General features: G+C 35.0%; 2 protein-coding genes across 3 annotated transcripts; one reads left to right on the top strand and one right to left on the bottom strand.

Annotated features, from left to right (window-relative positions):
* Positions 1 to 4,518: 4,518 nt before the first annotated feature.
* Positions 4,519 to 9,310, top strand: LOC132040838 (wall-associated receptor kinase-like 20). Of its 2 annotated transcripts, XM_059431522.1 has the most exons (4): positions 4,519 to 5,448; positions 5,737 to 5,793; positions 6,231 to 7,292; positions 9,163 to 9,310. In XM_059431522.1, exons 1-3 carry the CDS (start codon positions 4,668 to 4,670, stop codon positions 7,277 to 7,279), a joined length of 1,887 nt encoding a protein of 628 aa, XP_059287505.1. In that variant the 5' UTR covers positions 4,519 to 4,667; the 3' UTR covers positions 7,280 to 7,292; positions 9,163 to 9,310. The 2 variants fall into 2 exon arrangements, with proteins under 2 accessions (XP_059287505.1, XP_059287504.1); XM_059431521.1 differs by lacking the exon at positions 9,163 to 9,310 and having other exon boundaries at positions 4,526 to 5,448; positions 6,231 to 7,519.
* Positions 7,687 to 13,573, bottom strand: LOC132040837 (probable rhamnogalacturonate lyase B). Its single transcript, XM_059431520.1, has 16 exons — positions 13,284 to 13,573; positions 13,072 to 13,153; positions 12,629 to 12,750; positions 12,315 to 12,374; positions 11,814 to 11,933; positions 11,599 to 11,718; positions 11,118 to 11,259; positions 10,840 to 11,010; positions 10,146 to 10,301; positions 9,948 to 10,054; positions 9,756 to 9,846; positions 9,370 to 9,511; positions 9,114 to 9,267; positions 8,879 to 8,995; positions 8,576 to 8,702; positions 7,687 to 8,195 (listed from the first exon to the last, which is right to left on the bottom strand). Exons 2-16 carry the CDS (start codon positions 13,111 to 13,113, stop codon positions 7,959 to 7,961), a joined length of 1,908 nt encoding a protein of 635 aa, XP_059287503.1. The 5' UTR covers positions 13,114 to 13,153; positions 13,284 to 13,573; the 3' UTR covers positions 7,687 to 7,958.
* Between the last annotated feature and the right edge of the window lie 853 nt (positions 13,574 to 14,426).

Below are 14,426 nucleotides of genomic sequence, written 5' to 3'. Positions count from 1 at the left end.
AAATGAATACTCCTACTAGGATTTTCTGTATGGAAAAATCAAAGCTTTTCACTCTAGCATGAAGGACCTTCCAAGCGAATATGGTTACACATAATTCCTTGGAAAGTGTTGGCTGTCTTTGCTTGTGTCAAAAAATATGGTGTTTTGTCCTCCCAAAAGTAGAGAAGCATGACTTATCCGGACCTTTTACAAAAAAGTTTCAACTCATGTTAGTTTTTCCCATCTCAAATGATTTATAGTGATATATAAAATAGTTGTCTCAAATTATTTGTCATTTCAGAAGTTCAAGACAAAATTAACTATTTTTTCAATTTACCCTTAGTAATAATTATTTTTGAAGACTACAAACACCTCAATTATAGAGGTATGACACTAAATAGAGTAAGTATTCAATGAAGAGAGTTTATATCATAAAACATAAATAAGAGTAAAATAGTTAAAAATCCTTCTAACTAATATTTTTTTAAAGAGCATGTAAAAAAAACACGACAGATAATTTGAGACAAAGGAAGTAAGAACTAAACAAGAAGTCAAAGTCAAAGAATTTTAAGATACATTACTACAAACCTTAGTTGGAAACATCCTTGTACTAAAAAAAAAATGAATCTTCCAAATTTCAACTCTCACCATATAAAAATAAAAAGTACGGCCTCATTGACCGATAAAACTAAAGAAGAAAATAGGAAAGAATAATTTACATTCAAATCAATCCCCCCCCTGCCCCCCCACCCCGCCACAACAAACAAGAAAAAATAAAAAATAAAAAGGCAACTTCTTCCATTTTTCTGCTACTGCTAATGTGAACCAGCGGTGCACTTTGCGCTCGTCGGTGCGCCAATTGTGGTTCTTCACCTGTTCCTTATCCACTCTGTACTGGTCCTGATTGTGGTGACCAATCTTACAAAATACGTTGCATGAGCCAGTGATAACCAAGTACTCTCGTGCGATACTTCCTCGTCTCAAATTACTTGTCGTGATTTCTAATAATAATTGTTTTGAAGATTACAAACACCTCAATTATGAATAGATGACACATAAATAGAGTATATATTCAATTAAAAAAGATTAGTATATACTGCTTCCGTTTTAATTTATGTGAACTCATTTGACTTGACACAGAATTTAAAAAGAAGAGTAGATTTTTAAACTTATGGTGTAAATGAGTCACATATATCTCGTGTGGCTATTAATTATTGCATAAAGATAAATTGTGTTCAAATATAGAGATAAATTATTTTTTTTTGGCACAAACTAATAAGAAAATATATTCACATAACTTATCTTAATTAATATTTTCTTAAAGATGTTGTAAAAGAGAAACACTACAGATAATTAGTGGCGAAGAGAGAGTAAGGACTGAACAAGAAGCAAAATGAAAAATATGCATCCACCAATAGAAGTCAAAGTCAAGAATTTTAAGATATAATTAACTACAAAACCTTAGTTGGAAATATCTTATAATGAATAACGAATCTTCTAAATCTCTCTGACTATTCCTCCGCTATCTTCCAAATTTCAACTCTTACCATAAAAAAAAATATAAAATAAACTATAGTGCAACCTCAATGGCCGACCAAAATGAAGAATAAAATAGGTAAGAATAATTAACATTTAAGGATTTAAACCAACACCCAACCCCAACTTTTCACCTTCCAAAACAAACAAAAAAATGGCAACTTCTTCCACGGCAGCTCTACTGTTGCTGCTAACGTGCACCACCAGCATACTTTGTGCTCGTCAGTGTCCGATTGTGGTTCTTCTCCTGTCCCTTACCCACTAAGTACTGGTCCTGATTGTGGTGACCAATCTTACAAAATACGTTGCACTGAGCCAGTGATAACCAAATACTCGATCTTGTTCAATACTTCCTATCTCAAATTATTTGTAATGATCTCTAAAAATAATTATCTCAAATTATTTATTACTAATAAAGTTATTCGCGCTTCGCGCAGTGACGGAAGGCACAAATGAAATTTAAAATATTTTTTTATAAATTAGTGAGATACAAGAGACAATATTTTTCTATTTATATGCATTAAAAATCAATTTTCTGCTATTAATGAGTGATTTCATTACCTAGACTTTTTTAATTAAGAAAGCAACTCCTCAAAAGAAAAAAAAAGAAAAAAAGGAAGAGATTCCGTGTACCATAGCCTAGAAGCAAAGAATTCGTAAAAGGAGAAGGGAAAAATCAGTCATCTATGCCTGTAAAAAGGGAAGGTTATTTCTTCTTGCTGCTCTTTATTTATTTATTTTTAAAAAAATCATGGCAAACACATTCATGTTGAGTGTTATTTCATGATACCACATTGTGGTTCTCGTTGTTCTCTACATGTTCATTACAAGATAACTTTTTTTTTCTCCTTTAACATAAATATTTATTATGGAGTAAAAAGTTGTCTAACCAAACACTTTTTAATTCTTTTTCTAATTAACTACAATAACATTTCAAGATATTTTCTTCTTTCACATAATTAGTATGGAACAAAATGTTTTATCCAAGAAATTTGAACTTATGATATTAATATTAGACTATAAATCATGACAATTCCTAATCCATCATCATGTCCATTTGCTCGATTATAGAGAAGTAGATAAAAATAAAATACTATAGATCTTTATATCAAAGCATAATAAGGACATAAAGATGTGATAACCATGATCAAGCGGAAAGAATGAAAGAAATTTTTTCTAATTTTAACATTTTTATTTACAAACAGCAACACATCAAAAAGAAGAAAAGAAATGATTGAATTAGAATGACATATCTTTCAAAGAGAATGTATCTATGAGGAGAGTACATAAACACAAACACATTATATATACACAACTATCAATCAGAGAAGTACTCTACTTCTCTATTTGGCAAATGAAATAAAATTAGACCAAGGGAGAAAATGGCCAAGGCATAAACTCGCAGCAACTCAATTTTTTTTCTTATAGTCAAAGAGAATCTGCCAAGTCGTGATTCTAGAAAAAGAAATCCATTGTGCACTTAATTTGATATTATAAGAGAAAAAGAGTTCTTCCTTGGGTCGCCAACGAATACTAATGTGATAGAAAGAATTGATTGAGGATGATGAAGGAAGTTCGTAGAAGGAATCTAGCATGGTAAAATTTTCTTTCAAAACAAAAGCAAAGAAGGAGAATAGAGGAGGTGTAATCTGAATAGAGCAACAAAATTAATGGGTTCTAGTAATTAAGATGTCAATTTGACTTTTTAACCGAAGGAGTGAATTAAGGGACACAACTCTTGAGTTTGTAACAGAACTAAGGGGCGTAACTTTTGACTTAAAAATAAGAGGGGAAAGAATAATAGGGCAAAAAGGGAAAATATTGAGAAAAAAGATAAATGAGAATCCTGGCTTAGGAGGGTGCCACATCACCGGGCTTTTGTCCTGCAATTATATATATATATAGATTTTAGAAGTTCAAAACAAAATTCATTTTTTCTCATTTTACCCTAGTAATAATTGTTTTGGAAGAGTACAAGCACCTCAATTATGGGAAGATAACACATAAATAGAGTAATTATTCAATGAACAGAGATTATATTTTAAGACATAAATAAGGATAAAATAGTTAAAAACTCTACATTTTTAAAAATATATAGCTTTTAAAAATTACTACGCTACGTAGCCAATATACAATTTTTTTTTTTTTGGGAGGCGGGGGGGGGGGGGGGGTGGGGTGTGGAGGAAGGGGCATTATACATATTGTATCAACATTGTATAAAGTGTATAGTAGTGTAGAAAAGATGTTTATACACAAATATGAGCTAAATCGGGTAATAAAAAGAACCAAATGAATCCATATATATATACATAGATGGTACCTGTATTTACACATATATAATATAAGAATGGTTCAATGAATTTTTTTTTTTGACTGAATTCTTTTTTACGGAGTTGCAACTATCCATTACAAAACAAAGAATTCTGCTAAACAGGATGGATTGTACTCTTAATTCATTAGATGCTTTTCTAGATCATGAATGTTTGAAATCCATATTATGCAAGGAGACATTGCTTTTGCTAATTCGAATTGAAGGGTGATATAAAATCGGTCTAAAATTTCTCGAGTTTTTCTAATTTATAACTTCACCGAAATCGAAATAGTTCCTATACTGCAACATTAGCATGAAATCGAATCGCTTTGAAATATTTCTTTTTGATTCCTATCAAAAAAAAAAACAATTGTAATAGAGGATTCATATCTTTTGTTTTTTTTCACAAACTCAAAGTATGAGCTACGTGGCGTAAATATTTTCAAACATAGACACAGAGCGTAATTTTCTTAAAAAAAGTGTAAATGAAAAACACGATACGTAATTAAGACGGAGGGAGTAAGAACTGAACAAGAAGCAAAATGAAAAATGTGCATCCACCAATAGAAGTCAAAAGTCAAGAATTTTAACATGTTACTACAAAACCTATTACAAGTTGGAAATATCTTATACTAAATGAAGCTTCCAAAATCTCTGACTATACCTCCACTATCTTCCAAAGTCCAACTCGTACCAATACAATGAACTATAGTACTACAACCTCATTGACCAACAAAACAAAAAAAATGAACATAGGTAAGAATACTTTACATTTAATGATTTAAATCAACCCCCCAAGTCTCCAACCCCCAACTCTTCACCTTCCAAAACAAAAAAAGAAATGGCAACTTCTTCCATGGCAGCTCTACTGGTGCTGCTAATGTGCACCACCAGCGCACTTTGTGCTCGTCAGTGCGCCGATTGTGGTTCCTTACCTGTCCCTTATCCACTCAGTACTGGCTCTGATTGTGGCGATCAATCTTACAAAATACGTTGCACTGACACCCAACTTTTATTCGATACTCTCAACAATTCCTATCCAATCAGTTCCATTTATCCAGAAACACAACGACTTATTATCGAACCCTCACCTTTCTTACCCAACACCTGCATCACACAGGATATTTCCACAGTTGGCATTCAGTTAAACTCATCACTTCCTTTCAACATCACAAGTAGCAACACAATCATTTACCTTAACTGCTCCGAAACTCTGCTGGGGTCACCACTCGACTGCTCTTCATCCAGTTTATGCCACGTGTACTTGAATGGAAGTCGTGGAGGTGATTTATTCGAGTGTACACAGACGCCGATTTGCTGTACTTTCAGGGCAGGTGGATCGTCCACGTCGTATATGATTCGGGTCAGGGAATCAGGTTGTCGGGCTTATAGGAGTTTTGTGAACTTGGATACGGAGTTGCCTGTGAGTAGATGGGCAAAACCCGGGTTGGAATTACAGTGGGTTTTGCCGTTAGAGCCGGTTTGTACGGGTCAGTCCGAATGTGATTCGGACTCCACGTGTAGACCCGACCCGGGTTTGAATGGTCGTGGTGGTGGGGTTAGTAGATGTTTTTGTCATACCGGGTTTCATTGGGACCCAATTGCCGCGTTATGTGCCCAGAGTAAGTTAAAATAAAATAATTTTCTGAATCAACTGGTTCCATTTTTTTGTCCGTTTAAAAAGAATTTCTCTTGACAATTTTCAGTTCCAACTTTTCAAATAGCTTGTATAAGAGCACAAATTTAGAGGGTATTTTGGTACATTCTACACATGTTTAATTGAAAATCCAATATTCAAAAGTTTTCTTTACGTTTTTAAATTTCGTGTTAAGTCAAAACCAGACAAATATTTTGAAACAGGGAGAGTATTTCTGAACCTATTTTTGACTATGTTTGAATTTGATACGCAGATGTGACGTGCCAAGATCCTGATGGTTGTGGTAGCGACCACACTGCACTCATAGCAGGTATTGTATAAAATGATCTTTAATTTACCTGCTTCTGATATTAAATCTCACGTAAATTTGATCAGATTACTCTGTTTTTACTCTATTTTGAGACTTCAAGGAGCTTATAGTAATTGAAAATATCTAGCTATTAACATGGTTGATATCATTCTTTTTTCAACTTGGTTGATCAGTACTCCTCTATCCCATATTAGTTGTCATGTTTCGCTTTTCGAAAGTCAATTTGACTACTAGATTAATGCAATATTTTAAAATTGTAACTTAGATATTTAAAAAATATATGATTAGTACGTTGTAATTTCTCTCATATCAATATGATGAAAAACGGCATCTTAGAATGTTTGACTCTCGGAAAGTGAAACATGACATGTATAGGGAGTATTGTCTTTGATGTTAATGAGTTGCCAAAAATACTTGAATGTTTCTTGGATTCGCAGGTTTGACATCAGGGGTGGGCGTGGCAGTGATTGCTGCTGTAATTGGGATTCTTGTGTACAGACGTCACAAGCGAATTAAGGATGCACAAGACCAACTAGCTCGGGAACGGGAAGATATTCTTTGCTCAGGTGGTATAAAATCTGCAAAGCTATTTACAGGCAAAGAAATAAAGAAAGCAACAAACAATTTCTCTAAGGACCGGCTTCTTGGTGCTGGGGGTTATGGTGAAGTTTACTATGGTACACTTGATGATGGTACTGCGGTTGCTGTTAAGTGTGCCAAGCTAGGGAATACTAAAGGCATTGATCAAGTTCTAAATGAGGTTAGAATACTGTGTCAGGTTAACCACAAGAACCTCTTGGGCATTCTAGGTTGTTGTGTTGAGCTTGAACAGCCATTGCTGGTTTATGAGTATGTCCCGAATGGAACTCTTAATGATCATTTGCATGGGAAAAGCAAATTCCTAACATGGAATTTCCGGCTCAGCATCGCCCACGCAACTGCAGAGGGACTTGCTTACTTGCATTTCTCTGCAGTTCCTCCCATTTACCATCGCGATGTCAAGTCTAGCAACATTCTGCTCGATGGAAAGTTGAATGCTAAGGTCTCGGATTTTGGTCTTTCACGGTTGGCACATGCGGATCTGAGTCATGTGTCCACCTGTGCTCAGGGTACCCTCGGTTATCTTGACCCTGAGTACTACAGGAACTATCAATTGACAGACAAGAGTGATGTGTACAGTTTCGGGGTTGTGTTGCTGGAACTCTTGACATCCCAAAAGGCAATAGACTTTGATCGAGAACAGGATGATGTGAACTTGGCTGTATACGTGGCAAGGTTGGTAGAGGAAGAGAGAATAATGGATGCTGTTGATCCTGCATTAAAGGAGGGAGCAACCAGCTTGGAGTTGGAGACAATGAAGGCACTCGGTTTTCTGGCTCTCAGTTGCTTGGAGGAAAGAAGACAAAACAGGCCTTCCATGAAAGAAGTAGCCGAGGAGATTGAGTACATACTCACTATTGCTACTGCAAAAGCAATAAATCAATGACATGTTCAAAATGGTAAATGCATTCTTGTGTGTATTTTAGGTTGGTAATTAAAGTGATAGAATAAAGACCCGTGTATTACGAATTTGATTGAGTGTTCTTCTTTGAGAGCTTGTTTGTTGTAAATACAACTAGAGAGTGAGTGAGTTAGTTTATACACACATATCTAGAGTTGCCTTTTATCTCTTTTCCATCCTCTTCCTGCCAAGTCCACTTAGGGATAGTATTCTCGATTTCCGAAATTTTGTTCACCTTTCAAGGAACTCTCTGGAGAAGGCAAAGCAAAGGAACCCATATTTTTTTTTTTTGGCTAGACGCCTCGAGTAAATTAACTGCATTGGATATATACGCTGAGTCGCTGTTTGAACCAAAAACACGGCATATTGTATGTGAGATGACACCATTAATATAAAGTAAAGGTGAATACCAGGGGAGAAAATTTTATTGTTTTGATACATAAAAACTTGACTCCCACTCTAGCAGCCAAATATTGGCAAGTAAAATCCATCTCAGGCTGTCCAACACGAAGAAGTCTATCAAGCTGATGAACCTCTATGTTTATAACATGCTGGAATGCTATAGAAATGTATAATTTTTTTATTTGCATTATGAAGTAGCAACAAATGATTAGTAGTTCTATTGGGATTTGCTCTGTGGAAACATTAAATAATGGTTTTCACTCTAGCATGAGCGACCTTCCAATCGAATATAGTCATACATAATCCCCTGTAAAATGTTGGCTGTCTTTGCTTGTGTCAAAAATATGGTGTTTTCTCCTCCCAAAAGTAGAGAACCATGTATTGTCAGATTGAACAACCAGTAAATCCCATGAATAGCATGCCTTGCAATTGCATTGTCTCCTCCAATTTCTCCACTTGAAAGTAGGGGAGGATCTGCTGTTGGATCGTTGATCCGGACCTTTTACAAGAAGTTTCAAGTCGTGTTAGTCTTAGCAACAGACATTTATAGCCTGTTTGGCCGAACTCCCAAACTCCGCCTATTTTGGAAACCGTTGTTTGTCACAAGTTCTTTTCAAAAAAGTATTTTTGGAGAGTAGCAGTTTGTGTTTGACTAATCAATTCGAAATCACTTTTGCCAATGTTAGGGCAGTAATTGTACTAGGTCAAGATTCCAAAAGTGCTTATAAGGAAAAGCTAGGCCAAACACCTCAACTCTCTATAATAAACACTTTTGGCTTCCTAGTAGCTTGACCAGATAGGCTATTATTAGGTGATATACAACGGCACCAACCAATTCAATTCATGCCCACATTATGTAAAGACTTTGTAATATAATACCTGTAATTCTGCATGATTAGCAGCTGCAAGCGCCAAGCGCAATGTATATGCTCCAACTTGATCTACATTATCAATCTTGAACTTGATTTTCCATGTAGTACTTTGATATGCATTGTCGCCTATATTCCTAAGCATCAAGTATTTACACACTGATCAGTTCTTTGGAGTCTGGAGGAAATCATCAATAGCACTAGATTTATTCTTTCCTTTATGGAAAATGATTTCGTATCGTCTAATACAACTCTGAGTGATTTGAAAAAAAATATTAGACAAAGAAATGTTGGTATATCGAGGAGTTTTCACCTGTTAACATGAGCAAAGAACCAGTCTTTCTGATAGTCACTGACTCCAACTGTGTAGACTAAATCATTATCAGGATATAACTCTGCATATCTGTCCCACAAACCATACTGCCTAAATCTGAGAAGAAGTTACAACAGAAAAATTTCTAAGAATTACCGATTATACAAAAGTCAAAGACATATATGTGAGTAAATTTCTTTATTCAGTGACTGGTCTTATTGTTAAGGAAGCTCACTTGTCTTGATTTATGTAAAGTTTGTTAACATATTTCGGGTTTGGATCAGGAATATAGAATTCTGCTGCAGAGCGGTCAGGGATACCGATCTCCCACAAGGTAGGACCATCTCTCGGAGGCTCATAAACAAGCTCACCCAACTCAATATCAGAACCTGTATTAACATTAATGTCATCGGTTAGAAGTTAGAACCTTCGATAAAGAAGAAAGCTTCAGCATGGAAGCTAATTAAAAAAATGCTGCTTCTTAATAGAACCTGCTGTTGTAGTTATTACAACTTCATACTTGTAATCTCCGATAAATCCAGGTACCAATCCGTAAAGATTATATGAGCCTGCACGTATGTTCTTAATAGCAAAGTATCCGTCCTCATCCGTTGTAGTCCAAAATTGGTAACCCTGGTAAAATGGCAATATGCATAGCATTAGTGGTTTACACCTATGTTGTCCGGACCCGCCAAAAATGTTGCCACACCTATGTCAGATTCTCCAAAAATGATAGTTTTTGAAGGATCCGACACACACCAGGTGGTATACTTGAAGTGTCCGATCAACATAGGTTTTAACATTGATCCAGGTTAGATGAGCTTGTTTTCAAAGTCACTGCATTTCATATTCGGGTTAGAGCAGAAGAGAAAATTACCTTATTCTCTCTTTGCCATGATCCAGCATCTCCCGGGGCTGCTAGTCCCACATATGCATCTTTTCCAGGTAAATTTTCCTTGCTTAAATATCTGTCGATAAGATCATAAGGCTAACCTAAGACTAACTTAGACAACATACTTATCGAACCCGGAAATGCAAAATGTGGAATTAAGGTAAGAGAGGAATCTACCTGTCTTTTACTAACAATCGACCTTTAACTACGCCCCTTTGACCAGAGTTAGGCAACTCTTCAGAAGCTGGGAAACTGTAAGGCCAGGATTGGACTTCTTTGTTCATCTAAATAATATAAATGTGAAAATATGTCATGAATAGTACTGTGCTGTTATAGTTTTGTTGGTTCAACTTCTATCTTCTCCGTGACACTGACCTGTCTTTTTGCGTCATCCCAAAGTGACAGAGCCATTTCTTTGTCTGATACAGAGTTGAAATATGTGAACAGGGGGCCGAGGACTTTCATCCAATCCTCCCCGGTTTCAAATTTTACCAGAAGATCTGTACCAGCATAGTGGGATGTTAGAAATATCTGCAAGCAAATTTTAAGAAATTACTTGGGATTAGGCCAGAGAAAGTTCTATGTGATTGTGTTAATATAAAAAGTTCTATGTGATTGTGTTAATATAAACTATTGTATGTCTTTGATTACTTGCCAACCTGTATACTAGAAAAACTTGGGAGGATACTGAGGATCACAAGACAACTAAGAGGTGGTTTGGTTGCTGGTTAGAATTATGCAGAGATTAGTTATACAGGATTTAGTTATTCATGTATTAGTTATTCCATCTTCCATCCTGCATAAAATAATACATAAATTGACTTATAGCTTAAGACATTGCAGGATTGTAAACTGGTAACCAAACACTGTACTTCGTGTGCCGAATTTTATATATAGCAATTAAAACGTTACCAAAAAGGGTTCTCATTATGCTGGTTCTAATACATGAATCACTTACTTCCTAACTAGCAACCAAACAACCCCTAAATGCATATTTTTGCTGAAACCATGCTAACAGCAATCTGTTTATAATCGGTCGTTAGCAAAAATGAGTATGTTAGCCACGTACGGCAAGGGTGGTCGGGTTCACATGAGAGGTTAAATCTTGTTTGAAAGGTCCTCCTGTTCGAAATTCATTGCTAGGAGTGATTTGCCAAAACCCCACAGGAGGGTCAAAGCATATCCATCCATGCACTTGATTATCTTTGTTTTCAAGTGAATACTGATATTTGTCATCCACCTGCATTTGGGGATCCAAAGGAGACAGTAAATTAACTGCACTATAAACTCTAATATACAATACAGCCTTACTTGTTAAATGCTGTAAATTCTAATAAGTTATAATACCTCTCCTTTGAACTCAGGTTCTATAGGATCAACGAGGAGAACCGCTTCAGGATAGGCTAGCAGTTCACCTCTCCCTGGAAGCCGGTCTTCTGCACTAGGCATAAATCTCTGTCTATCATCTGTTATGGCCATGTAGTGAAACCTGGTAATGCCAGAAGGATAATAGAGAATTACTTCTTCTTGTTTCCATTTTCGATAGTATATTAGAATTTGATCATTTTATATCCGTAAGGAAACAATATTCTGTTTTACGAAGAGAGCTTTCAAAAGAACGTCAGACAAATGCATTTTCGGCTACATCCAAACATTTTAAGGTTTTACATCTTATCTTTTTCTTTCATTTTCTTCACCTCTTAGAGTAATTCCTTTCCCATGATAGAATATCAAATAAAAAGGGAGCATGACCATTACGAATGAATCAATTTTGTTTACTTCAACGTGCTGCTTCGTTTTAAAAAAAAATAGCTATGCAGATTCTTACTTTTCTTTATTGAGCATGAAAGCGATTCTGGTGGTGTTAAGGTTGAAAGCAGGCATGTCTTTCGTGTGCTCAAAGATGGCGTACGAGTAGAATCCTGGGACATCACGGAATACTACAAATCTGCAAATAAGTTCGAATCCAAGTCGTTTACGATCATTACGAGGAAATATAATGGAACTTCAAAAGAAAACTATCTAATAAATTCAAGCAAGAACCTCCTATCAATAAACAAAGGAGCTTGTTCACCCTTGACTGCTGGACTCCACATTCTTGTGAATGAAAGCTCAATCTGCTCCTCATTTTCCACTATAACTTGTAAATCTGTCCCTTCAATCCTGCATTTATAATCCTCACAATAAAAGGACGCTAAAGCTAAAACAATCTCTATACTTTCTCAACATTGGTTAATTCACTTTAGCACCTCTTAAGGCTATGTTGCTTGGACTTTCCAAAAATGAGGCTGCACTTGTGTCAGATCCTCCAATAAATGCTCTACTTTTGGAGGTTCCGATATGCAGTTGTGTACCCCATGTCATTTCTAAAAAGACCGAGCAACATAGCCTAAAGATGAACATTAACAGTTCTCTATAGTAGGAAAAGGCAAGTTCAAAGAATACGCGATCTCTTTAATGTAACTAAATATGCATTCCACCGGATACTTCTAAGCAATATTAAACTTTTTCTGTAGGAAAAGGATGAAGGTAAAGAGTACATACGTGTCAAACTTTCCCCTTGGTTTTTGACTACCCACCTCGCTCCAATTAAGGTCCCAAAACCTGTTTGTTTTGACAGCTTCAAATAAATCACTATTTTTTCAACTACAATCATCTTAATAAAATGATGAAAGACAGATGCGGATATTGTAGTAGATTTTGTACGTCCTCAAAGTCAGATTTCTTTTTTCATCAGAAATCAAAATACGAGATGAATATAAAGGCCTTAAGATAGTTCCTAAGAGGAATGACCAGAGAGGCTTAGACTGAATCAGAAAACAAAGGAGGAGTTGTGATAACACCTTCTTTATACTTACCCTCCATTCAAATCTTTGTTGTTTAGTTCCAGCAAGTTGTCAATTCCATTGTACTTTATTCCTTTGATAATTCCTCCTGGATTTGTCCAAGTTATTTCCACAACCCCATTGGTTATCATCACCTACAAATGAAAACACTCTTATAGAAAGACAAAAAAGTTATCTTTACCACCAGGATTATGATAGGATGGATGAGATTCCAACACTGTTAACCAAGATCTTGATTTCGAGCCCCGAGAATACAGAGAAACCAAACAACCAGCAAGACAGAGCTTCCCTTGTTTCTAAGCTAATTTCTCAAAGGCAGATATACTAAAGCTAACGAAAACAACTATTAAGTGTGTGATTACTACCAAGAAAAAAGAAACTATTATGAAAAAACAAAGTTAATAGCAGTAAGTTCTAAAGAATATGCATGATTGACAAAAAAGATAAAACTTTACATAGTCATTTTGAGCATTTAACTGCAGTCCTGTAGAAGACATTGTTTGCCTAATAAATTATATTTTTCTTGTGTGTCCCCACCTGTGCAATGAAGAACAAAGATACATATCAATATATACATACATATATAAAGAGAGTTTAGCCACACACAAAAAAAATTAAAAAAATAGACATGATTGTTCCGAAGAATACAATGGTCAGTTCTTATTACCAGTGCAGTATGGATCTGAATATGCTTCAAAATTTGAACCGCCTTTGGTTATTTATAGGTTTGTAGGAGAGGAGAGAGATGCATATTTAAACGTAATTCCTTTTGTGCAGAGCATTATTGCCTGATTATCATGCAAATTTGGTCCAGCACGGCACTGCTTTGCCCCATCAGACATTATTAGTATAATAATATTGAATTATGAACACCATAAACACATGCCATAACTGTACTGTACTCTCAAATTTGTAGTTACTTGCTCATACAATTATCACGTTAAATTGACCTGTAATAGTAAGTAGTGCTCTTCGTCTCACTTTATGTAATATTTTTTCTTTTTTAGTCAGCCTCATTTTCAAATTTGATAATAATTTATTCTTAAATTTCTTATTTTACTCAAAATGAAATGGTTTATAATCACAGAAATTTATAAAGTTTGTTTTAGGTCACAAGAAGGACACTATAAATTTTTTATAGCAAGTTTAAAGATAATAGAATGGAAAATAGAAAAACAACTGCTAAATTTATTTAAAATTACATTAGTAGTGTAAATATATATATAAACCCAATGTAAAAGCTGATAATGATAGCAAGTGTTCACGAGTTGAAAATATTTGAAAGGCATAATTGTATGAACACGTAACTTAGAAGAGATAATTCTGAATCTGTCTCAAAAAGACAAAGGCAGGAAAAGCAACATTCTTGGTTCGATCGTGACATTTTGTCGTATGTTTTCCTCATTACATTTCTCAATCTTATCCTCACAAATTAAAAAATTCTGTCAATCTTGTTCCGTTCTGTCTCCTTTTTTCTTTTCCTTTTACCAAATTGTTGCATGTTGTATTCTGTTTGTATTTACTTGTTCTCAGTACTACTTTTATCATTGTTACATTTCATGCTTTTTTCAGATAGTTCCCAATCCTGTCTTTTCTTCATCATTTTTTCCTCTCTAGGGGTCGTTTGGTTTGAAAACAAGTTATGCTAAGATTAGTTATATTAAGATTAATTATTCTAGTATTATTTTTTATTAACTGTTTGATTTGTTATATTAAAAATAACATGCATCCGCATAATTTCTAAGAAAAATTTGTTTATTTACAAAATACCCTCCACCTTATTTAATAGAAAAAGAGTTTGAGGGACCTT

This window comes from Lycium ferocissimum, chromosome 12, assembly GCF_029784015.1.
Source record: "Lycium ferocissimum isolate CSIRO_LF1 chromosome 12, AGI_CSIRO_Lferr_CH_V1, whole genome shotgun sequence".
Classification (NCBI taxonomy): Eukaryota; Viridiplantae; Streptophyta; class Magnoliopsida; order Solanales; family Solanaceae; genus Lycium; species Lycium ferocissimum.
This window is presented reverse-complemented; position numbering and strand designations above follow the sequence as displayed.